We start from the raw sequence: 26,582 nt of genomic DNA on the forward strand, positions 1-26,582 counted from the left end.
GGCACTTTGTAGGGTGGACAACTTTTTCGTTGTTCTAGATCCAAAACTTCTCTCTGACACTGAATACCTTCTGCTTCTCCTGTCATTACTATCGTTTTCTGGGGACTGGGAAATAGGCAGTGGAGTGTGAACTTCGGGGGTATCGCTCCGCTCTTCAGGAAGTACCTGAATCTCCTCAGAGGCCTGAGAATCTGTGGAGGTATCAACACTGGGGCTACTGGACCGGGAGGAGTCTGAAGACATCTGAGAGGAGTGCTGAGAAGCTGCACTTGATTTTTCGGAAGATCCACAGGACGTGGCACTGAATCTACTATTCGGTGTAGACTCTAGTCGGGCAATTTTAATTGGAGGGTCATAATCCTCATCCTCTATGAACCGCCGAGGAGTTTTAATGATCCTTGAGGAGATGGCACTGACAACAGGCATAATGAACTGTCGGATGTTTTTGACCTGTGTCTTCACCTTTCTTCCTTGCAGCTGAGCTGCTTCTTTCTCAATTTTCTTTTGAGCCCCCTTTTTTGCCCTCTGCAAGAGCTGCTTAGCAATTGTTGCATCTGTCCTTTTAGAAGAAGGAATAATCCTAACCGGCTTAATCCTTCGAGGGCTTTGTCTGACTACTGTCTTATCTTCTTTTGTGAGTGGAGGTGTTCCTTCCTTGTCTTTCCGGACCTTCTGGGGCTTTTCCAGTTCAGAGTTAATGAGGAGACCTGAAGGGGTCTTTATCCTTTCCGTTGATGGAGGCCTTCCTCGCCGGCGTACAATCTGTACCCCCTTCCTTCCTATTTGAAGCTTCCCTGTCTTAAACTTTGACTTGAGAGGAGAGAGTTTACCTGCTCTTAATTTTTTAATCTTTGTGGCTTGCTGAAATGTAGCAGAAGGTGTTCGTTTCATTTTCTTCAGGCTATCTTCTTTGTTTCCCTTTGGTAACTCTGAAATGTCCTTTCCATGCGTTATTTTGAGTTTTACTCCAGGGAAGGTGGGAGGTCTTCCTCTCTTCTTTTCTATACTTTTAGAATCTTTCTTCTTGATCTTATCTCCAGATTTGGTCTCTGATTTATTAGAGGGGAGAACACAGATGGTCTGAGAGGAGAGCTGAATTTCGGTCAGAGCCATTCTAGTCTCCCGCGAGGTTTTCGAGGACTAGTTTTAACTGTGTATAGAAATTAAACAATGAAGAGCATATATTTAGCTTTGTAGTTTAGGTCTTAACTAAGCTGAATATAATTTAGCACAAGCCATTCTGTACTGAACTCTACCTGGGTCTAATCAGTCAATAAAACATCTTAATTGTGCTTAGTTTCTTTTCACCAAAAACCTGCCTCAAGAAATCAAGTAAATAACATCCTACCTAAAAGAACACTTAACTACCTTTTTGATAGAAAACTAAGATAATAAGAGGTTTTCAACTGAGCAATTAATATATAAACTAATTTTCCTACAACTTTGGGTGAACAAAAAGGTTTTTTCTGAATTAAAAAAAGGTGTGTTTTAAAAAAATCTGTATGAGCTTTTCCATATCGTAGCCACCAAGAGTTAATATCTGAGAACATATTTATAGTAAGTCATCCATTTTTTAAACTCAGAATTTTGCCTTTAATAAATCTGAACAAGATGCTCTTCAGTCAACAACATACCAACTTCTACAGGCTACAATAATATACCAACTTCTATAGGCAGCTCAGCTTCCTATATTTTCAATCTGCTTTGCCAAAGTAAGTTTAAAAAGTTTCACTGGGGCTTCCCTGGTGGCGCAGTGGTTGAGAGTCCGCCTGCCGATGCAGGGGACGCGGGTTCGTGCCCCGGTCTGGGAAGATGCCACATGCCGCGGAGCGGCTGGGCCTGTGAGCCATGGCCACTGAGCCTGAGCGTCCGGAGCCTGTGCTCCGCAACGGGAGAGGCCACAACAGTGAGAGGCCCACGTACCGAAACAAAAAAAAAAAAGTTTCACTGAAAAAGAAAAACATTCATTCATGAGACATCAGAATAAGATCACTGAACTCAGTGGTAGTGAACTAATCAGTGAAATGACATGAGATGTCCATTAATCTATTCCCCTACCTACAGGTTCTTGAACTAGTCTCAAATTACAAAAAAGATTTAACCATAATTGATGTCAAGAGCAAACTGACAATTTAAATCAGATTTCTTCTATTCTAAATAAAAGGAATTTGCCAACTTATCAATCAGCTCAATTTGCTGCTTATCAAGAGACTTCAGAAAAACCACTGTTTTCTAAAATTCTCTTTTTTTGTTTTTGTTCTTCTTTTTTGGCCATGCTGCACAGCTTGTGGGATCTCAGTTCCCTGACCGGGGATTGAACCCAGGCCCCGCACTGAAAGCAGTGAAAGCCTGGAATCCTAACCACTAGACCACCTGGGAACTCCCTAAAATTCTTTGTATAGTCTGTACTTTCTTTTCTTTTTAAAGATGCATTCTTTGTTATTGAAGTATAATTGACATACAATATATTAGTTCCAGGTGTACAACATAGTGATTTGATTTATATACACCACAGCTTGATCACCACATATAGTCTGTACTTTCTAAATGTATTATGAGTTGCCTCCTCTATCATATCATCTCTTCTCTCGTGACTTTTCAATGTTTTATATGACTCAACATTCTTCTGAGATTAAAACCTCCCCTAAGAGGCACCAGAAGAGATTTATGCCATTATGATGAACATTTTAGACTATGGAACCAGCTTTCTAACAGAACAGAAATCAACAAAGGTCTTATTGTTGAGCTTTCTAAATATAAATGCTTTCCTCACCAATTAACTTGAAACTTCTCTTAATAGATTAAGATTCACAAATCTGTTCTCAATATATACTAATTACAACGAAAGTAATGGACTAGAAGACAGCAGAGAAACAGTTTCATTTCTTAATAAAGTATACACAGATGGTTTAAAAAAACAAACAAAAAACAACATTTAAGGTACACTTACAGCCAAGAAAAAAACTTGAGGAAACCATCAAGAAAGGGTTGTGAATTAACAAAATAAACTCCTACCCAGAAGTACATCACAAGATTCCTTACAATCTTGGTAGACTTGAAGCTGGCTACTCATAGGCCTTTATTAATTCTGAAAACCTCTTCTATCCATCTTTTAAAAAATGCTCTTGGTGGACAGGTAGAAAAAGCAGAATAGAGAAGAGTCCTGCTCTGCTAACTTCCATAATCCACAACACATTCAAAGAACTCACAAATCAGTCAGAAGTAAACTGCTCATCATGTCTTTTCTGGGCCTCATTTTATTATCTATAAATGAAGGGTTAGACCAGACAATCTCTAACATCACCTGATACGAAGTTTTAAGATTTCATCACATCTTAAAGAGAATATTGCTACTGTCTAAATGGCAGAGATACTGGAATACTACTGGCTAAGTCCTCTCAACTAGAATGGCAATACCACCACCACTTGGGAAAGGAAAAATTGTCAACTTATGTGTTTGAGTTAGATTACTATATAATATACGATGACTCAAATGAAATGCAAATGCTAACAAACATCACAAACTATGTCAACATCAAGGACCAAAAGCACAGCTAACAACATCATATTTAACTAGACTGTCTATGCACATAAAATCAAAGACAACCATACAAGAAGTCAGAATGGCAGCACAGATGGGGAATGTTTTTTTCATCAAAAGATCTATAGCCCTCTCCTATACAGAACAATTCTGCAAGCCATTAAATGTTATTTCCACTGAGGATCATCTTGCAGGAAACTGCTGTTAAGTCTAGAATTTCAAGACATTCTAGATATATTCTTATTGAGAACAATGACAAATATTGCTAATAAATGGAAATACCCATGTCGTTTTTATTTTCTTTATTTTAACACAGTTTTTCAAGGATCAGATAAAATAGTTTCATACAGTGCCAACATTTTGTTTTTAGTTCTTTGACAATAGTAGACCAAATTTCATCTGTAAAAAACAATGGCCAAATTATTTCCAAAGTCATATTTACTGCCATACAATTCAAAATGTGTAAATGTGAGGATGCTGCTCTCAGTAGGTAACCTTCAATTTGCCTACCAGGTTTTGCAAGCATTCCATGGAAACCCAGCCCCCAAGCATTATCAAGGATAAACCAAAAGCAGCCTGACAGAGAGGTCCCTTAAAGAGGTCTAGCTCATAAGCCATTTCCTACTTAGTGTGAGGGAAAGGGAAGGATGCACCCAAAAAACCCCAGTATTTAAGACCACCCTTTACATGCAAAGAAGGCAAGGGGAAGTCACAGTCTCTTAACAAACAAAACGTAAAGATGCCATGCATTTAACTGGCCATACCTGAAGGAGACCTTGTGGGACTTCGTACTCTGACTTCTTCATCTGAGCCAAAACCTAAGAACTGCTCATCCTATAACAAAGGAAAATTATTTTAAAATCAGGAAAAAAACAACAAAAAAAAACATGAATCTGAACATATCCCAAAGAAATGCCCAGAGGAGACACAAATGAATTTGGAAAATTTAGCCTCTATGTATTACTCATCATCATTCATATGGATATTATTATAAAATAACTTAATACTGAAATAAATGGACCCAGCCATATGGCTTCATTACAGACAAATAGGAGCTGTGTAGTAATTGAACAATGCATCGATAAGTCACCTTTGGTGCACAGTACATAGGGGACAGTCCTAAATTTCAAACTATAGATACAGCCCAAAACAATTAAAGAATGACTTTAATTCAAGTAAGCAAATCAGTACAATGGCAGAAATATACAGCCCCAATAAAACAAATACCTTTTCAACAGGTAGTTAAGTCTACAGACACATAAGGAATAATCTACAATATCATAATCTCTTGTCTACTAAACATTAATAGAGACTGAAATTGCCATTATCGTCAGTTCCTTAACTCAGGAATTGACATTTAGATGTGATTTCTATACATTTGAGATCCAGAGATTCTCAACATGCATTTTATGGCATCATTTTTAAATGCCCTGTGATAAGAGACTTAATGGTGGGCAGCAGCATTTGTGAAAGGGATGATGAATTGACTACACCAATTCAAGAATGCATCCAAGAATAACTGAAGGAAGCATCTTATTTTCAGTCATACTGAGAAAAGGCAAAAACTTCTCTTTCCCTCTAACTTTTAACCTGCCTTTTAAAAAAATACTAAGGATTTAAACGATTTCGAACAAATTGTCAAGAAATATGGTCTATTTAAACAACCTGATTAATAGAAATTCACCGATTCAGAAGCTAAGAGTTCTCTACAAAGAAATAAGAATTTCAGATGCCAGAAACAAAATCCACATAAAATAAGAACAAAATAAGGAATTATAGACAGATTTTCTTGTACCTCCAATTTATACTGATAATCCCCAAACTAAGTTCCAACAGTTAAAGCCCCCCAATTGTAGAGGGGGCCACTTCATCCTCTCGTTTGTCGGCACGTGCCACCACTGAAGAGAGGGAAGGGCTTGTCTGAGGTCTCAATTCTTTTATTTATTGGAGCGTTGTAAGGAATAAATGAAATAATTTATGTAAGTTATGTAATTTATGCAAAATCATTCATAAAACTATAATGTGGTGTCCATATTGTAGTTATTATTGATGTGGTTTTAGAAGCTGAAGTTCTGAAGGGCCAAATGACTTGCCCAAGATCATACAGTTATTTGCAAGTAACTTCCTACCATAATGGCTACAATCTAAAACTATAAATAAATATGTAAAGGAATCCAGTAAGTCACCTACAGTACAAAATACCCTATTCTTTCGGCTACTATTAAAGTAACATGACACCCATTTTCAAATCCTTAAAGTTTCTGATTTAATTCATTCTTTCCCTGCATTATCCTTATGGAACAACTGCTAATCTATGCATTTCACAAAGACATCTGAGGATTTCCTAACGCTTGCCAGGGGACTACATTGCTAAATGCATAAGTTCTATGCTCCAAGTGTTGCAATGAGAGAGTTCTAGCAACTATACATACAATAGCCAACAGGTAAAGTAACCAACAGCTGAAGTAATGAAAATGTTTAATCTTTAAAAGAAACATGAGATCCACATTGCTATGTTTATTATCAGCAACCTTAGTGAGTCGCTTTTCTATATTTCTAACTTTCACAACATGTAACTGTACAACCCTAATTCAGTGTGCTCCGAAAGAGTACTACTGAGCTGTCAAGCGGTAATTTAACTAACTCTGCCAATGTTTAAAGTTTCCAAGTACTTTCCAAAATGACAGAAGGCATTAACTCTTTCTTTGTGGTCTTGTAGTTGGAATAAGAGAAGAATGACTTGACTTCCACCCAAGAGCTTTCTTTTCACTTCAAATATAGACTGACTTCTTGAAGCATGCTTAAAAAAATAAGCACCCATTGTTTAAACAATCCAGACAGTTTAGCCAAAAACAAAAGCCATCATTGTTATGTTAAAGAGCTCTGGTCAGCTAACTCTGAACTTCCAATTCCACGTAAAAGTCCCCCCAAATCTAAGGAAAACCAAGCTGAGAAAGCACTGGGGAAAAAAATGCTGCAAGAAGCCGCTACAAACGAAGTCCTTTTTTGCCTCTCCTGTCGCTCCCATCACCCCCTTTAAACACACGGGGTTCCTGGAAGATGCAGTAAACAAGGTAACAGTGCTAGCTTCCCAGGGATTTAGGCTTGCCTAGAAATCAAAAGACTAAGTCAAAATGTCTACAAAAAAAGGTAACAAGAGAAGCTGCAATTAAATCCATGTTTGGCACTATGGCATCGTAAGCCTGGACACTCGTGAAGAGAGGAAACAGGAGACCCCACGCTACACAGGATGAAGTATTCCTGGAAACTGGGCCCAAACAGCCACCCGTACTTTTCCTTTCACTCTGGCGTCCTCTGATGAGCACAGCACTCCAAGACAAAGTATAGGCAAGAGGCAACAAACCTATTCCTTCTTGATAATGATGTCACTAGATCGTCAAGATTTTACCCTTTTCTTACCTCCAAAGATAGAAAAACATCCTTGCCAAGTTGAGCACCATAAAATACTGTTGGACCATATTGAGCTTCCAGAGATTAGGAATGCAATGAAGCTAATGTTGTTTCCCAAGCGAAAGCTAATTCTAAAATAATACATGTGTGGAATTTCTTTATTATCCCTACCCCTACCTCTAGGGGTTATTTGAGAACTTCCAAACATACGTTTACTAGTAAATTCTACGTTACCCATAAATATCTTAACATTTGATTTTTATTTTAATGGCAGAATTTTAATCCTTTAGTGGCTATTATATTTGTGATGAAGCAACAGGAAATACGTTTTCCACAAGTGAATCTAAGTGAACCCAAAGTATTACGGACAATGATGTTTACAGATAAAATGTAATGATGAAGGTATTTTAGAAAAATACATGAAGTTCTGTATTTCAAGGAATTATGTACTACTAGGACAACTCTGCAAACAAAACACTATTTCTTTTACTTGTCCATTCATTCAAAAACCATTTATATGCTATCTGTTCCCAATGCAAAGATAAGCAGTAAGACATGATCCTGCTCCCAAGAAGTATCTAAAGCAGACAGGCAGACGCACAATCTCAGCCTTCCTTTAGAAAAGCCAAAATCCCTTAAAAAGTCAGTGAAGGAGAAATTACTACGTAATTCATATTCTGGAATAAAAAACTGGCTTAAATCTTGGAATAGTTCATTCTTCCACTTGTATTAGTATTAGGTTCATGGAGAAACAGTCAACAAATCTCAAAATTCTTCCAAAGGATGGCAATGTCTATCTCCATGCCTCAGTGTTGTACTAGGCACCACTCCAGCATTAGAAATCTGAGAGAGTTTAAGTAATCGAGACCTAAATCATCTGCAGTGATTAGATGCGACACAGTTCCTAGTAATACCAGTGATCTGATAAACTTGCAACTGAGAAAGTCAATGCCTTTTCCTTCCTACCCCCAACTAAAATAGATTTTAGCTCCTCCCGTAAGTTCTTCCCAATTTTTAGTCAGAGCAGAGATCATTCACCTGGAGTTCTTCACCTCCCAATCTAATGTGGAGGTTCCAAAGCTATTTTGAAAACTCTTCTATTAAACAAGCTTGGCCACACCTGGCCTTTGATGAATAAGGCCTAGGATAACCGCTCATAACCTTCTTTCTTTTCTAGCAAGAGACTCAGCACTTCAGAGCACTGAATTAGATGGTAAGTACCTTAGCATTCTTCCGTCTCCAAAATGGTTAGTCTTTAGAGTTAAAAAAAAAATCAAATTTCTTCACCTACAGAGGTTTATTGATGAATCAACTGAAAATAACATCAAAAACCATAGACAGTATCAAAAGCACCCGATACGTAATTGTTTGAAATTCTTTGTTTTGAAGGCTTATAATTTTTGGTATCATCATATATGGTTCCATCATATGAGGAGGCCAGAGAACTAAGAAAATTACTAAGAACAACTAAAGAAGACGGAGAAAGGTCAAGGAGGCTTATTGTGCATCTCAGTAGCTCTAGTTAAAGAAGAGTACCACTTCTCCTTTGGGAAATTATTCCAGTTAGCTACCACTGCTGCTGGGACATTTCTCTGAGTGTCTATCGCTACAAGCTCTAAAATAACAAGGGCTTGGGAATTCCCTGGTGGTTCAGTGGTTAGGACTCTGTGCTTTCACTGCTAAGGGCCTGCATTCGATCTCTGGTTGGGGAACTAAGACCCCACAAGCTGGGCAGAGTGGCCAAAAAGATAAATAAATTTAAAAAATAAAATACCAAGGTCTTAGCGCTGCATTTTAAAGACATACATAATCACCAGTACTTAATTAGCATAATGGATAAAGAATGTGTTTACAAGTTTGTCTCCTTCTCTAGAGCACTCTTTAAAGACAGGGAAAGTTTACTTATTCATTGTTGCATTTTAGTATCTGGCACAAATTTAGAGTAATAAATGTTTGTAAAATGAAAATAAAGGAAATGCAGTACACTAACTGTTTAAAAAACATTACGTGGTAATAGCACAGTAGCATAAAATACTGGTGCACTCAGAAGAATTAGACAATAAGATTCTTCTTTTAAGAATTCATAGGGAGGGGTCTTCCCTGGTGGCACAGTGGTTAAGAATCCGCCTGCCAGTGCAGGGGACATGGATTTGAGCCCTGGTCCAGGAAGATCCCATGTGCTACGGAGCAACTAAGCCTGTGCACCACAACTACTGAGCCCACGTGCCACAACTACTGAAGCCAGCACGCCTAGAACCCGTGCTCCGCAACAAGAGAAGCCTGGCAATGAGAAGCCCACACACTGCAACCAAGAGTAGCCTCTGCTCGCAGCAACTAGAGAAAGCCCTGGCACAGCAACGAAGACCCAACACAGCCAAAAATAAATAAATTAATTGAAAAAAAACACAAAAACTAATGGAATGCAGTGTGTTTCCTGCTATGCCAGAGGAATACACATGCCAGAGAAATTAATATGGAAGCACAGCAGAAAGGTGACTAACCCAGTCAAGGAGAAAGAGTCAGGAAAGCCACTGCAGAAAGGGTGAAAGCTTACTCAAACTTCTAAAGGATGGTAAATTAGGGTTGAAGGGAGATATTTCAGGCAGAGAGAATAACACATACAAAGGCACAGAGATACAAAAGAGCATGGCATGGAGTGAAATTACAGACAGTTCAGTAGGGCTGAGGCCCTAGCTGATGTGGGAAAGGAGCATAAGATATTGAGGAGGAAAAAAGGCAGAGGCAGATCATGAAAGGTCTTAAATGCCTTTCTGAGTTTGAAGTTTATCTTCAAGGAAGTGTGGGCCTCATCCTGAGGGCTACAGCTCATCAGTAACACTTTTGGGCAGGAGAGAAGCATGATTAGATTTATATTTTCAAAAGATCACTATGACAGCAGTGGGGAAGTAGAGACTGCCTTTAAAACCAGAGGCAGTAAGAACAGCTATAAAATGACTGCAGTGGCAATGGGGATTAAGGAAAAGGGCAGATTCCATAGACAGTCAGGAGGCAAAATGAACAAGGTTTCAATATAAAGGGTTCAGGGGATGGAAAGAATCAGTAAAGACTTGCAGGTGTTGGCCTTAGGTTGATTAGGTTTATGGTGATATATTTATAAGACTGGGAAAAAAGAAAGAAGAGAGGTTTCTAGGAGCAGGAGGGAAATCAGTTTAGACGCATGAATTTGAAATGTCTGTCCAAGTTGTAAGATATAATGATCTGGAGAAAACGCATCTGATTCAATGAATTTATGAATGCTGAAACTGTGTGTATAAACAGTCACCCAGGGAGAGAATACAGAGAGAAAATAGAGGATACACGGCAGATCCCCAGGGAATACCCACACTTCACGTACAGGGGAAAGGGACGCTAAGGGGGGAGACAGAGATGGAATGGCCAAGGAGACAGATCAAGTATCTAAGTACAGAACAGTCAAGGGAAGAATACGCATCAAGAGATGGCCAAGTTGGGGAGGGATACAAAGGATTTTGTACAGAGGATATCAAAATTGGGAGGTCACCTATGACCTTACCAAGGTCAACTTCAAGGCAGTGTTAGAGGCAGGAGGAAGCAAAGCGCAGTGGGTCAAGGTGTGATTAGAAAGTGACAAAAATGGAAGTCAGTATAGACCACTCTTTTGGAAAAACTCAATTACATGGGAAAGGACACAATGGGCACAACGTAAGAAAAGATTTGCCTGGGGGGATTACTTATTTGTTTGTTTATTGGCCGCACAGCATGTGGGATCTTAGTTTCCCCACAGTGTGGAGTCTTAACCACTGGATAGCCAGGGAAGTCCAGGACTACTTTTATTTATTTATTTTTTTTTTTGCGGTACGCGGGCCTCTCACTGTTGTGGCCTCTCCCATTGCAGACTACAGGCTCCGGACGCGCAGGCTCAGCGGCCATGGCTCACAGGCCCAGCCGCTCCGCGGCATGTGGGATCCTCCCAGACCAGGGCACGAACCCGTGTCCCCTGCATTGGCAGGCGGACTCTCAACCACTACGCCACCAGGGAAGCCCCAGGACTACTTTTTGAGTTGAATGTGTTTACATGCTGAAAGAGAACACAGCAGCCAGGAAGAGACTGAAAATTCTCAACAGCAAATCACTAATAAATGGGAAAGGGATGGGGAGGCGGGGTTGGCACTGAGAGAGAATGAAGACAAAGTGCAACGGAAGGGAGCTCTCTATCGGAAAAGGGGCTAAGCGTGCATTTAGTTGCAGACGAGTTGATAGGCAGGATTTAAGCTTAGAGAGTTTGCTGAAATCACAGGCAAAACTCTGTTTATATGGGCATCTGCCAGACGAGACACAGATTTCTTCAGATTCTCAAAGAAAAAAAGCGGCTCACAACCTACAAAAGTTTTTTAGACCGTAGCTCTAAAGGAAATAAATCATGGACAATGGCTGATTAAGAATAAATGGGAGGGTTTCCCTGGTGGCGCGGTGGTTAAGAATCTGCCTGCCAGTGCAGGGGGACACAGGTTCGAGCCCTGGTCTGGGAAGATCCCACATGCCACGGAGCAACTAAGCCCATGCGCCACAACTACTGAGCCTGTGCTCTAGAGCCCGCGAGCCAAAACTACTGAGCCCACATGCCACAACTACTGAAGCCCGCATGCCTAGAGCCCATGCTCCGCAACTAGAGAAGCCACCGCACTGCAACAAAGAGTAGCCCCGCTCACCACAACTAGAGAAAACCCGCGTGCAGCAACGAAGACCCAACGCAGCCAAAATAAATAAATTTATTTATTTTAAAAAAAAGAATTAAAAAAAAAAAGAATAAATGGGAGGGGGGGTACTTCCCTGGTGGTCCAGCGGTTAAGACTCCACGCTCCAAGTGTAGGGGGCCCAGGTTTGATCCCTGGCCAGGGAACCAGATCCTGCATGCCACAACTAAAGATCCCCACAGAGATCCCGCATGCTGCAACAAAGATCCCCAGTGCCACAACTAAGACCCGGTGCAGCGAAATCAATCAATCAATTAATCAATATTTTTTAAAAAGAATAAATGGGAGGGGTAATGGGGAGAAGTGGGAAATCAGATGCAAAAATTGATAAAAATTGATTTGGTTGGAAAGGGGTAGCCACAGCAGGGCCAAGATCAAAGACAAATGAAGTATCAGAACCTTGTTAATTCTAGGATGGTATGGTCAAAGCTCATCCAATGAACAGCAGGAGCTACCTCTGGGTCTCGAATGTAGACAAGGCATAACTGAAGTTTGAAGTTTATTCTAGATACATACATACGAAATTAGAGTAGGAAAGAGACTGAATAACTGGAGAGCAGATAGCAGCCTACAGCCAAAATTCAAATGGGAATGGCATTCAATCACTCCAGCAAGTATTTACTGAGTGTTGCCAGGCACTGTTTTAGACTACACAGGTGAAGAACTGACAGAATTCCTGCCCCATGAGAAAATAACCATGTAACAAAGAACGCAATGAGGGCGTGAAGGATTGATGGGGGTTACCTGTGAGGGCTGTTTTCACTGGGGTGGTCAGAAAAGGCTTCTGACCTTGGCAAACTGTGGGCCACAGGCCAAATCTGGACTGCCACCTGGTTTGTTCAGTCCATGAACTAAGAATGGTTTTTAACATTTTTAAATGGTTAAAAAAATCCAAAGAAGAATATTTTATGCACATGAAAGTTATAAGAAATTCAAATTTCAGTGTGCATAAATAAAGTTTTATTGGCACACAGCCCCATGTGTCATCATTTCTGTATTGTCTATGGCTGCTCCTGGACCACAACAGCAGGGCGGAGTCGTTGCGACAGAGACCATCTGGCCCTTTGCAGAAAAAAGTGGCTGAACCCAGATTTAGACCTAAATGATGAGAAAAAGACAGACATATAAAGATCTAGGTGGCATAGTATTCTAGCTAGATAGTAAGTGCAAAGGCCCAGAGACAGCAACGAGCATGGCATGTATGACAGACCAAAAGGCCAGTGTGGCCGTGCAGCAGAATGAGTGAGATGAGAAGAGGTGGTGCTGGAAGAAGCAGACCTGACCAGAGGCCAAATCATGTACGGCTTTGCCAGACAGGGTAAGAAATCCGGATTTATCCAAGCAGTGGGGAGAAGGGAGATGCGGGAGAGATACCAACATGTTTAAAGTGAGGGAATAGTAAGATGTGACTGATTTACACATGGAATCTACAGTTGCTGTGTGAAGAACAAACTTCACTGAGGTAAGAACACAAGCAGGGAGATGAGGGAATAGTCCAACCAAAAGATTATAATGGGCAAGTGTGGGGTTTTGGTAGGAGAATTAATAAGAGGAAGTTGGATTTAAGGTATCTTGGAGGTAGTACAGACAGAATTTGCTGATGGGTTATTTGGAATGTGAATATAGAGAGAAATCAAGGATAACTCTCAAATTTTAGGCCTGAGCTATTGGCTAAAGGGCAGAGTCATTCTGAAACAAGGAGAAAGGAGAAAATCAAGACTTTCTGGACATGGGAAGTGTAAGATACCTACTAAACATCCAAGTGCTTCAATGCATATCTGTTTCCTTGTCTGGGAATAGCAGTGGCTACCTCAGCAGGTGGGCAAGAGTAGGTGAGATAATACATGTGAAGCACTGAGAATACTGCCTGACCCACAACACTCAATAAACACTCATCATGCTTATTATTATTATGCAAATGGAATGTCAAATAGGCAGCTGGAAATACAAGCCTGGGACTCAAAGAAGTAGTCAAGGTTTAGAGACAAAGATTTAGGAGTCCTCAGCATACAGATGAGGCCTGGATGAGGTCACTGAGGACAAGTGCACAGATAGAGAAGGTGGCCAAAGGCAGACTCTTAGGTGACGCCAGCATTCAGGGGAGTTAAGCAGAGGAAGGAAGCCATACAGAATACTGAAAATTAATAACCAATGAGTTAAGAAAAAAGCAGATGAGTGCAGTGTTACAGAATCCAAGAAAAGAGTGTTTCAAGAAGGGAGTGGTCACCTGGTTCAAATGCTGCCCAAAGGTTGAACAGGAGGAGGACTGAGAATTATCTATTCAATCTGGCAAGAGAGAGGCCCTTGAGGATTTTGATAAGAGCAATTTCCTAGAGTCATGGGGATAAAAGCCCGATTGCAGGGGTTGAGGAGTGGCTGAGAGGTGAGAAAGTGGCACCTGCAATTACATACTGCACTTTCAAGGAGTTCTGTTGTGAAAGGGAGCAGAAAATTGGGTAGTAGCTGGGGGAGGACCTGGGGTCAAGGGTTTTTTAAAACAAGGATTATATTAAGACAGTTTTATATGTTGATGAGAGAAAAACTGGTGATGCAGGAGAGAGGGGGAATAACTGCAGGAATGACCCTGAGTAGATGAGAGGGGATGGAATCCAGAGTACAAGTGGAGAGTGGCACTTCTTCAGTTGTAGAAGGCAGTAAAGGATGTGCTAGTGCTTAAGTTCCCTTTTAACAGGAAGGGGGAAGCTATTAAATACCCTGGGAGTGGGCTTCCCTGGTGGCGCAGTGGTTGAGTCTGCCTGCCGATGCAGGGGACGCGGATTTGTGCCCCGGTCCGGGAAGATCCCACATGCCGCAGAGCGGCTGGGCCCGTGAGCCATGGCCGCTGAGCCTGCGCGTCCGGAGCCTGTGCTCCACAAGGAGAGAGGCCACAACAGTGAGAGGCCCGCATACCGCAAACAAACAAACAAAAAAAACCCGGGAGTAAATATCTTGATTCATATCTTGATTCACATATTACACCTGGTATAACTGACTCTCAAGAATCAGTAAATCAGTAAATGAAGACTACTATTTGAATTGCTCCCAAGAACAGTTCTGTTAATATTAGTTTTGAGAGCTTTGGCCTTCAAATTACCAACTTCCAAAGTATCTTGCAAGGTATTATAACTTTAGTATTTATATTCATGCTATATTTTAAGCCGAACTCAGTAAAGAGAAATTAGACAGTAAGTTCCATGAGGGAAGGGGGGAAGGGACTTGTTCAATGCTAATGCCCCAATACTTGGTCATCTGCCTGGTACATAAAAGATGTTCTTTGAAAAACAGATTAGATTTCCAGTCACCGTTTCTTACTCTGTAGAGTGCTATGTTTATGAATGCCATTTAGGGGGAAGATGAGCCTCTTTGCAAGCAGTTTTTCACCATTTGTAAAAGAAAAAAAGATAGTGACACCTGTAAATCATTTCCAAAAAGTGAATTTAACAATGGTGTTTTTGAATTTATAAGAAGGGAAAAGAATAAAATACTCAAGCATAGTCAAATACACAGATATCAGGAGACAAACTTCTTAAGCCAAGATGGTTTCTGAAATCCAAGCAGTCTAGAAATGTACACAGTTACTGAACTGACATCATAGTCTCTTGTCAACAGAATGGCAGGGACAGGGCCAAGGCCAGATTTTTCTCTGGCTACTGGTGCCTCGAAGAGAACTGTGGCTGTTTGAATGCAAAACAGATAGGAAGAGATTTACACTGTTTTAAATATGATCTCTGCCTGATACTGATAAATGTTAACCCCCAAAGTCACCTAGGATTAAAGAGTGCAAAGACAGTAATACAATGTCCTTCAATAACAATAGTTGGTAAAATTTTCACCCACACAAGAATGAAATTCTTTTCAAATATTTAATTCAATTCTACCTAGCAACTCTCACCTAAGAAATACAAATGATACCCACTTTGTAATTAAAGAAAGAAGTATTTCCTCATCCTCACTCCATTATCAACAAGAGCAAGAAGCAAAGATGCTCAAAACAGCTAAACAAATGAGACAGGTGAACTCCACCCATCCTGCTCCGGAAAAAGAGGTCGACAAAAAGAAGCTCATTGTCTTAAAAAAAAAAAAAGGCAAAATGAATGCACTACATCAGATAGTAAGCTATACAGATTCTTGGCAATCACTTCACACGACCTTAAAAAACAAAGAAACAAAAATCAGGACTTCCAAACTCCTAGGTTCCAAGTCTGAACTTATCTACTTGCTGAAGCAGAAGAAATAAGCCCACTTAACTAATATACTGTAGAAATTAATCAGCACAATGACAGGGTTTATTCTTCTCTGTTTAACAGGAAAGTACCACAAAATGACTAGATCCACTTGAATAGGCTGGAAAAATTAAACAAACACCAACACTGTTTTCAGAGATGGTTCTTTTTATTACAAGAGGTTTTGGTCCTCCATATGCCAACTTTCAGCAGTTAACTTCATTTTGAGCTATATGTTCATTCAACTACAAGTTTCTACTATAAAATTTGTAGTTTTTTCTTCCAGTTTGTTCTGATCTTGCTGCAAAAGTCAGGTTGCATCTTTCCTTCTGGGCTGTCGAATGATCAACAGCAACTAAAGTAACATTGAGAAATTCACAACTTTCTTTCCTCTAAAGGTAAAAAGAGTTATCTCTCCAAAAAGCCAGTTTTCTGAAGGAGCAAAGTGAAGTTACATGACAAAAGTAAACAATCCCTTTGGCAAAACAACAAAGCTACTAAGTCAGCCAACACAATTTTGACCTAACATTTTTGAGGAATTAATGTACAATATATGAGTCGGGAAGTTTTGTGTTCTTACTAGCTTAAAAAACCAACTGACTCTTCTGACTACTACATCATATTTGGAAGTTTCATCACCACATTCTGAGAAGCACACATTAGGTGGCATTAACTTACTTAAAAAAAAAAGTCCCTGGTATTTTATTAGTCAACACTGGAATCTCTCAAGTAGAATAAAGAATCAGGAGAGGGCTTCTCTGGTGGCGCAGTGGTTAAGAATCCGCCTGCCAAAGCAGGGAACACGGGTTCGATCCCTGGTCCAGGAAGGTCCCACATGCCGTGGAGCAACTAAGCCCATGTGCCACAACTACTGAGCCTGTGCTCTAGAGCCCGTGAGCCACAACTACTGAGCCTGCATGCTGCAACTACTGAAACCTGTGCTCCTAGAGCCCGTGCTCCGCAACAAGAGAAGTCAACGCAATGAGAAGCCCGCGCACTGCAATGAACAGTAGCCCCCACTCAGCCCCTGCTCGCCGCAACTAGAGAAAGCCTGCGCACAGCAACAAAGACCCTACTCAGCCAATAAATAAATAAATAAATGTATTTATTTATTTATTTTTTAAAAAAGAATCCATCTGCCAATGCAGGGGACACGGGTTCGAGCCCTGGCCCAGGAAGATCCCACATGCCGCGGAGCAACTAAGCCTGTGTGCCACAACTACTGAGCCTGCGAGCCACAACTACTGAAGCCCACGCGCCTAGAGCCTGTGCTCTGCAACAAGAGAAGCCACTGCAAGGAGAAGCCCGCTGCACCGCAATGAAGAGTAGCCCGGCTCACTGCAAGCAGAGAAAGCCCGCGCACAGCAACAAAGACCCAATGCAGCCAAAAATAAATAAATAAAAATTAAAAAAAAAAAAGTTACGGGAAAAGTATGCCTCCCTTATATTTCCAATTCCCAGTTTCTCAAATGACACCAATTTTACAATTAGGGAATCAAGCTGCCCTTCACTTTGCCACCACTTGCAGAATCCCTGCAACAATCCAGCTTCACCTTTGAACTCCAGTCATTTTATGAGATTATCTGGTTAACAGCAGATAGCATTTACTATACGAAACTTAGAAAACATTCATTATATTTTTAATATTTAAAGCCAAATAACCTTAAATAAGCCTGGTATCCATTTATCTACAAGAAGGAAATTATACACAATTCCAGTACTAAATTCCAAAGTCCTAAAGCTTCAATAACCCACTCAAGATTTTGGGACTAAGAGCTAGTAGGAAAATGAGCTGGTGTTAATATCAGCTCTGCCCAGACTTTTGGTAATCTATATGAATAATCCCAATTCACAGTTTTCATTCTGACTGTACCGGAAATGCTTTTTGCAACCCAACATATCTAAAAAGGTTTCATTCTAAGTAATGTAAGCCCTCCTCATGGCCTCAAAAGCCAAGGGTCAGAGGCCTTTATAATCCTCATTCACATGAAGCCAACTTATTAGACTGGAAAGGATTTACAAAGCACTTGTTATAATGCATCCACAAGCAGTGATACCCTTAACAAGGGATATTCTGAAGCACAGCTCTTTAGACTACAACTGAAAATGGACATAAAAGCTACAAATATTTATTTGTTTCCTATATTGAGACCACATCTACTACTTTCCCTGGTTTCTCTTGATGTTTAAGGTTTCCCTCTTAGCTCCCTCTTAGCTCATTTTCTAAGTTTTTATTCTCCTATAAAACCACTATAAAATCATTTCATAAAGACATTTCTTTGGAGCTTACTACTGAAAGTTAATTATTGCCATAAACTGACAATTCAAATACTTCTTAGGGAGCCAGTGAGACCCTAGGACCCCTTGCGGAATATTAAAAAGTATAAAACATGATCCATGCCCTCTAGGATCTAAATAGAAATATACTTATTGATTCAGAGAATGAGAAGGTAGCTTGAGAAGTCATTTTACACATACATAGGCAGGACTCCTGTCCTTTAAAATTCACCTCCAGAGAAGATCATAAAATTATTTCGGTAATCTTTTCGCCATCACTATAATGAAAACCATCATTAGCAACAAGTTCCTTACACAACTACCCTTTGCTTCAATTTAAACCTATTTTTCTCTTATTTTAGCATCAGTAGAGCTGGAAAACAGCTGGTTACCATTCCTAATAATGGATCCATTCATGTTTTTTGAAGAGTTATTAAGTTGCCTCTTAACTTTTCATTCTCCCAACCTTTCTTCATAGGTCTGACTTCCAATCATATAATCATCTTTCGAGTCTCCTCAGAAACCTCTCCAAGGTATCCTCATCCCCTCTAAGTTGAGGAACCTAGAAGTGGAAACAACACTCAAGTAAGTGGGTGATCAGTGCCAGCATTATCTATATAAAAGATGATGCTGGGCTTCCCTGGTGGCGCGGTGGTTAAGAGTCCGCCTGCCGATGCAGGGGACACGGGTTTGTGCCCCGGTCCGGGAAGATCCCACATGCCGCGGAGCGGCTGGGCCCGTGAGCCATGGCTGCTAAGCCTGCGCGTCCGGAACCTGTGCTCTGCAACGGGAGAGGCCACAACAGTGAGAGGCCCACGTACCGCAAAAAAAAAAAAAAAAAAAAAAAAAGATGATGCCATCCCATCAGGATTCCTCAACATCACTTTTTTTTTTTTAACATCTTTATTGGAGTATAATTGCTTTACAATGGTGTGTTAGTTTCTGCTTTATAACACTCAACATCACCTTTAAAGCCCCAATCGGTACTTTTACAAAAATGTCCTTTGATGGCTCTTAAGACTTTCCTCTGCTGTACTTAAGTTAGCTTACTATTTTTCAAAATTACTCAAAATTATCCTGCTAATAGTCTTCAACAACATAATAGCTTATGCGATATGTCCTTGGCAAAGTGTTCCTAGAAGTTGTATGTATACCAAATTTTCAGTTCAACAAACATTCACTGATCACCTTCTATATGAAAAGTCACCACTGTAAACAATATAAAACATAAATGATGACTCAGAAATGGTCTGTGTCTTAAGGAAATCATAATCTAATGGGGGAAAGACAGACACAATCAAAAGTATTTACAACATAAAGTATTCTGGAGCAAATTCTTTAAGGGTAGGTATAAAGTACAGTTAAGAAAACAGGAAAGAAGTTGAATTTCAGCTAGTAAGTGGTATCTTGAAAGCTTCACGGAAGAGTTGGGATCTGGGGATCTGAACTGAGCCATGAAAGATGAATAAGTCAGAGGCAGGTCAAGATGGGAAACATTTTAAGGCAAAGGAAAGGCATTAGCAAAGGTACAAAGGCAGGTACACACAGACTGTGGAGAACATCTAATAGACTGGTAGTTCAATATGGTTGAAGCACTTTAAGTGAAAATGTGTGTTCAGGAGATAATGTTCAAAATGTAGAAATGTAGGCCAGCTAGATTATAAAGGGCTGGGAATTCTAAATCTTATTTTACATTCAGTGAGTAGTCAAAGAGTTTTAGGAATAAAGTGACAGAATCAGATCTGTATTTAAGAAAACCACTGGCACCACTATACAGCGAAAAGGAAGGCAGTGAGACCGGTTAGGAGCTTATGGTTTTAATCCATGCAAAGGTAATGGAAATTTAAAGTAGGATGGTAAAAACAGAAAAACAGGGACACATTAAAGAAACAATACAATAGTATCACAGACAAGCCTCAGAAATTTATTGGATGGGGTGAGAAGAGAAAGGGACTGAAGGTACCACAGTGCAGAGAGCATGAACAAAGCTTCGAATAGTTACAGATTTGGATTTGAATTCTAGCTCTGCCACTTACTAGCCATACGACTTAAGGAAACCTATTTAACGTGTCTGTACCTCGGTTTCTTCATCTGTAAAAGGCAGTGTATTAAGTATTTCAGCAAATCTTTTTTTTTTTGCAGTACGCGGGCCTCTCACTGCCGCGGCCTCTCCCGCCGCGGAGCACAGGCCCCGGACGCGCAGGCTCAGCGGCCATGGCTCACAGGCCCAGCTGCTCCGCGGCATGCGGGATCCTTCCGGACCGGGGCCCGAACCCGCGTCCCCTGCATCGGCAGGCGGACTTCCAACCACTGCGCCACTAGGGAAGCCCAAACCCTTTTTTTTTTTTTTTAAGTGAGATAAAACAGAACTATATGTTTCCTCCTTAAGCATACTATCCTCTACTAGGTGAAATTTAACTTCTTTTTGACTATTCTGCTCGTGGTTATTTTTATTTCTCAAGTTAAGTTCCAACCTACAACTTAGCATTTCTTCTGTAATTAAATTGTTAGCTGCATTGATCTCCACAGACCAACACTTACTCTCCACTCTCCCTAAGCTAAAACTTGAGAACAAATGTCAAATAGCTACCAAGTATAGACTAATGAATCTGAACTTGGGGGCCAAGAACCCTGAAGAACCTTGGAGTTGTTTTAGGAAATCACCAAGTACTCATACTCAAAAAGATAAGGAACACTAGTTACAGGGACCAAGGGTAGCAACCCCAATATAGCTGCCTTGGCTTGACAGTTATGCAACTCATGAAGGCACTGCCTTCCTTGGTTACCTTCCTGCCTATTTACTGTCCTTTTCTTTTTATTCCCTTTTGTGCCTTATCGCTAATTACATTCTAGTTGGATACCAACGGTACCCGCTGTTACCAAGATGTGTGACTGGCTTCAGTTTGGTTCCACCTAGCTTACTGATGAACTTGACACCCATACCAAAATCAAGAACATTCTAAAGTCAAGATTATAGCACTCGAATAGGTATATATGTGTACACATATATATGTATACCTCCAAGTAAAAAAAACCTGTTACCTCGGTGGGAAACAAACAAAAAAAAAAGATTAAGCACTCCTGTCCTTACAATCTGAGCCCTACTGAGTCCTAATAATAATTAGGGATTCCTCTGTACCAGGCAAAGTGCTAAATACTTTGCATGCATAATTTCAATTAAGCCTCACAATAAACTTATGAAGCACAAGTACCACTGATTTACAAATGAAGAAACTGAAGCACAGAGAGGTTAACAAAGTTTTTCAAGGTCATTCAGCTAATAAATAGTGGAGCCAAGATTTGAACCCAGGCAGTCTGAACCCAGAGCCCATGGTCTTAATAAACTCTTAAATACTGTGCTGTACTATCTCACACTATTACAGATTACATAATGAGATTCTGTCCTTCCTTTGTAAAGGTATTTATATATGCACAAATAAAAAATCCTTGCTGGAGAGATTACAAAAGGATTTCCTCATTAACTAAGCTTAAAGAGATGTTATCCACATGGTTTTACTGCTTATAATTAAAGGCAATAATAATCTAGGGACAATGCTGTATGCTTGTGTTTGATCTAAAAATCAGTCAATACTCATGGATGGACAGAAGTTGAATACAAGCACGTGTAAATATTTATTCCTTTAGGCGTAGATATTTATTACAGATACGTGTGATTAACTACTCCCCAGTTTTTAGAACTGAGATAGTACAAAGGAGAGCTTAGTGAAAAAAAATTTCTCCAAAAACACTCCTCACAAGTAATGTTACTCCCCTAATTCAAGACAGAAAGCCACAATTACTTTGATGCTGTAAAATGAGAATGAAACAATGATGCTTCAGCAAAGCGTGGACCATAAGGGTTGGATCTCTCTAAAACAATTCGAATGTTAGAAAGCTTCATAGCTCTCACTGATGAGAGACATCAAAACGTCTACACCCAAACATTCCAACCAAACCCAAAACACAGAAATGCAACAAAACAGATAAAATAGATGGAAAAAACTCCAACTCCAGAAATAAATGGCAGTTGAATAGATCCTACCCACTGGTGCCCCACAAGGCATTGCTGAAGCGATAATTAAAGGTAAAACAGCTGGGGAAATCCCTTCAGTCTATTTGTCCAACAGAAAAACAACTACTCATTTCAAAGAAAGGGGAATTTTCATACACCACACAGAAAACTGCCAACTAACTCTTACATTTATATCTTTAACTGTTTCCTTAAAACTAAAACTCATTAGAATAGTTGCATTCAAAATCTAAAAAGTTAAACCAAGTTTGAACTCTAAGAAGTTTCATACGAATCCTACAAGGGGATTTATATCATCCAAAACAACTGCAAGTCACACAGCAGCATTCTTCTTTCAAATGTCTTAGTCTTTAAAAGCAAACGCCTAGCAGCACCTCCAGCCTCCTGGTTGGCTTCCCCTGGTGTGTAACCTGACAAGGTACAAAGCTCATTGAAATATTTAACAGTGGTGGTATGGATTTCTTTGGATAGATCAAGAAAAGCAGCTCATCCTTTTTAAAAACATAAAGAACCATTTTATGGGATGCCATTCCCTCAGTCCAAGTGTCTCTGTATTTCCTCAGGGCTTTCTCAGAGAAGTTATTGAAGGGGAAAATGAAAAGGCTAACAAAAGGACCCCTTTTCTCTCCCTATTCCCAACATAATCCACCTCAGCCACAGGGCCAGTTGCATCCACACTGTCATAAATGCCAGCAATTAGAGAATTAGGCCATAAAACCACCCACTCAGGTATAAGAGCACAGGCCTCCAGCTTTATTTCATGCATGCCATAAACTTCCTTCTTTCAGGCCTTCTTCACAACCAAGGAAATGACAATAACAGCAACAAAAAAGTAGCCCTTTGTCCGCCTCATACTGATGTGATCAATGAAACCATCTGGGTCCAGGTGAAGGATTCAAGATTCCTTCTTCTTAATAAAGACTGCATTTCCTCTAGCATGGCACATATAGATCCGTTAAAGGACGTGCTGTATTTTGAGCACTAACATAACGCGAACTAAAGTGAAGCTACATTTTCCAGAAAAATTACTTTCCCTTCTTCTGAAACTGCTCTAGAAACCTAGCCAATTCCTGGTCTTCTCAAGAAATACTGGAGGCTACAAGAGTATTCTTAATTAACTCAATAATTTCTAGATCCTCCTGCAGTCTTTTCTAATCAAAAAAGTTAATTCAAATATCAAAGTTAACTCTATGCTTTAAAATCTGATACAATTTAGGAACAATCAGTAATTTCATTTGAGTGATTGTCTTCACAACCACAAAACCCCGAAGTCTGTGATTTACTCCATAAGCTTTTATTTATCAAGCTTTAAATCAATCTAGATAAGACCCAAACACTTTTCAATAGTAAACTCTTTAGCTTCCTTCTTCCTACTAGTGCCTATAGGGTTAAGAATCTGACTAAAATGTAGGTACCTCATGTCAGACTCATTAGTAATTTAACTTTTCTTAATTCCTGAAAATAACGTATGCAAACAAAAAAAGGTCCCATCCCAGCAATCCTAGAATAAATTCCTCCCAAAGTAGTGATAGTCACAAAGCTTCCCCCTTTCTCATAGGTCTATGCCACTGGGCTCTCCACCTTGGCAGAGGAAGAATGGAAAGAGACAAGATATTCACAAAAGGCCGGATTGAAGGCCTTCAGTTAAGTGCTAGAAGGAAGCTGAAGTTCTGTGCCAACACTAGTGGAATGTGGGCAGGCACAAAGAGATCTTAATTAGGAAACCTACAATTAAAACAGTGAGTCTCCAAAGGAGAGAGGCACTGCAGTCTGTTATGCCTCAGAGCAAGTGAAACAAGTGTTGCCACCCCCCCTAGCCACAGGGCAAGGAAGGCAATGGGTATTAAGCCTGCACAGCTGCTCTATGGAAGGCCAGATCCCAGGTGAGCAGAGATGGGAGGGGAGTCAAGATGGGAGTATTTTCTCTTCTCAACTTCCAATCAAAAGATCAATCACTATTTTGTGTACGATGATTTCCTACAAGAGCATGTGCCTTAATTAGACGGAAGGTAAAGATGGGGACAAGTGATATGCCTTTCAGCGAAAGATGAAGAAAAGTTCTAAAGACTGCATTTGTGATGCTCAGTACAAACCAAACTACGTTTTAGAGCGTATTAACAACTACTCCCTGCAATGCAGGTACCATCACTTTGGATTTGTAAATACATTAGTGTATTGGATTTTTTTCATTTAAAAGCTCACACATCTAAAGGAATATACCACCTAGACTGAAAATAACTTCCCTTTTGGAGAGTCAGGAATCTACAATATTGAAAACATGAAAACAAATTTGGCCAAACAAGAGGGCCTCTCAACACCAGATAATGAGTTATACTTAAAATTTTATCTTCACTTTTCTTATAAATGAAATTGGTCAACTTCAGCAAAGAACTTTTTCCATAAAATCCTTACATTTTGTCCATACAATGAAAACTATCCCGCCAAGTTCAAATTTCTCTTCCCAATAATAATGGCAGTTTAATGGCAAATGTACACACTCTGACATTAAAAATTACCAAACAGGGCTTCCCTGGTGGCACAGTGGTTGAGAATCCGCCTGCCAATGCAGGAGACACGGGTTCCATCCCTGGTCCGGGAAGATCCCACATGCCATGGAGCAACTAAGCCTGTGCGCCACAACGACCGAGCCTGCGCTCTACAGCCCGCAAGCCACAACTACTGAGCTTGCGTGCTACAACTACTGAAGCCCGCGCACCTAAAGCCCGTGCTCCGCAAGAAGAGAAGCCACCACAATGAGAAGACTGTGCACCGCAACGAAGAGTAGCCCCCGTTCGCCACAACTAGAGAAAGCCCGCGCACAGCAACAAAGACCCAATGCAGCCAAAAAAGAAAAAAAAAAAATTACCAAACAGGCTCACTGACTCTGACTTTTTAAATAAATTCAGAATAAGAAGTTCCGACCTGAGCAAATAATTAATATAACAGAGAGGAATCAGAATACTAGAGCAGAAAAGATTCCTGCGCTGACATTTAGCCCAACCTTTTCATTTTACTGATCGGAAATTTCAAGTTAAAAGTGAAACTGTCCAGACTGGTGAGTGACAGAGACGAGTGCGAGGAGAGCCCATGTCCATCGACTTTCACGCGGAGGGGCTTCTTCTAGTCTACTTGTGTTCTCTGCTTCACTTTCCTTCTGCCCAGCTCAGGATTAGCTGTGAAGGCAATGAAGGAGCAACTCCCACTCTTGGCACATATGCCCAACGAACATCAAAAAAAAAAAATCACAGACACTCTCCCACTCCAGGACCACCATCTTTCCTAAGCCCAACCCAAGAGCCCACCTTAGTCCACCCGAACTAAACTGCCATTTCAAATACAGACAAATACATACCAATGTTGTGATTCGGTTTTCATTTATATCTAATCAAAGTTCGCCATGTTATGATCAGGGTGGAAATTCTGCTTTTAACATTTTGTGAGGTGGTAGGAATGGTAACTGGATTATGAAAGTAATAAACAAAGATTACTTGCTGATAAATAGACCATTTCTGGGGTTCACATTAAAACAGCCCAAATTCTAGTCAACAGAGAGGATGCTGTACTATGTTTAATTAGATGGCAAAGTAGAGTCACATATATACCACCTGAAACCATCCTCAGAAAAGTGGGACCCTGACACCATGCAGGGGAAAGGGAAGGCGGAAAAGCAGACCTCCGTGATTTCTCACAGTGCTCAATCAAATAAAACTCTAATTCTACTTCATAACTGTCACACAGAAAGCCCAAATAGGAGATCAGCAACATCTATATATTTTTTAAAATAATCCCATTCTGACAGACCTGGGTCATGAAGAACTCTTACATGTAGTTATTACTCAGAGAGATATCAATTCCGAGGGAAGTTCAGAACCTATGGCAGTAAAGGACAAATCTACAGCTAAAGGAGTTTAAACAGGGAACTGATGTGGAAGTTCTGTCACCTTTCAACCACCTTAACTTAGCATTCAATAAGTATTAACTTACGTTTGGTTATGAAGTTATAGTCATTATTCACTGAAAGCGAACCAGAATTTAAAGAGGCTAGAATCCTTTTGGATCACAAACCATCTCTTCATGAATCCAGACAAGCCTTGATACAGATCTGTGAGCAACTTCTGAGAAACAATCTTTAGAACTCTATGTCAGCCCGTGGGAACCCTAAACCTCCTTGTTGGAACTTTATCATTGATTTGTAAGACTCTGTAACAAAATGCTTGGTTTCCACCTTGAAAACAACCAGGTCAAAGGATATAATCACATGGTTTAGTACTAAGCCATACCATGGGTTAGCACTCATGAATGCATACCATTAACCCATCCTAGATTAACTCAAACTACCACATAAAAGGCTTACCAATGGAACAACA

The 26,582-nt window shown here is 40.2% G+C and overlaps 1 protein-coding gene across 1 annotated transcript in view; it reads right to left on the bottom strand.

Moving 5' to 3' along the window:
- Positions 1-26,582, bottom strand: part of KMT2A (lysine methyltransferase 2A) — a 74,658-nt gene that overhangs the window by 44,745 nt on the left and 3,331 nt on the right. The window contains 4 exon segments of the mRNA XM_032641383.1: positions 1-1,059; positions 1,061-1,115; positions 1,117-1,150; positions 4,306-4,375. Coding sequence (XP_032497274.1) covers positions 1-1,059; positions 1,061-1,115; positions 1,117-1,150; positions 4,306-4,375 — 1,218 coding nt within the window.

The sequence above is a fragment of the Phocoena sinus genome, chromosome 8 (assembly GCF_008692025.1).
Source record: "Phocoena sinus isolate mPhoSin1 chromosome 8, mPhoSin1.pri, whole genome shotgun sequence".
NCBI classification, from domain to species: domain Eukaryota; kingdom Metazoa; phylum Chordata; class Mammalia; order Artiodactyla; family Phocoenidae; genus Phocoena; species Phocoena sinus.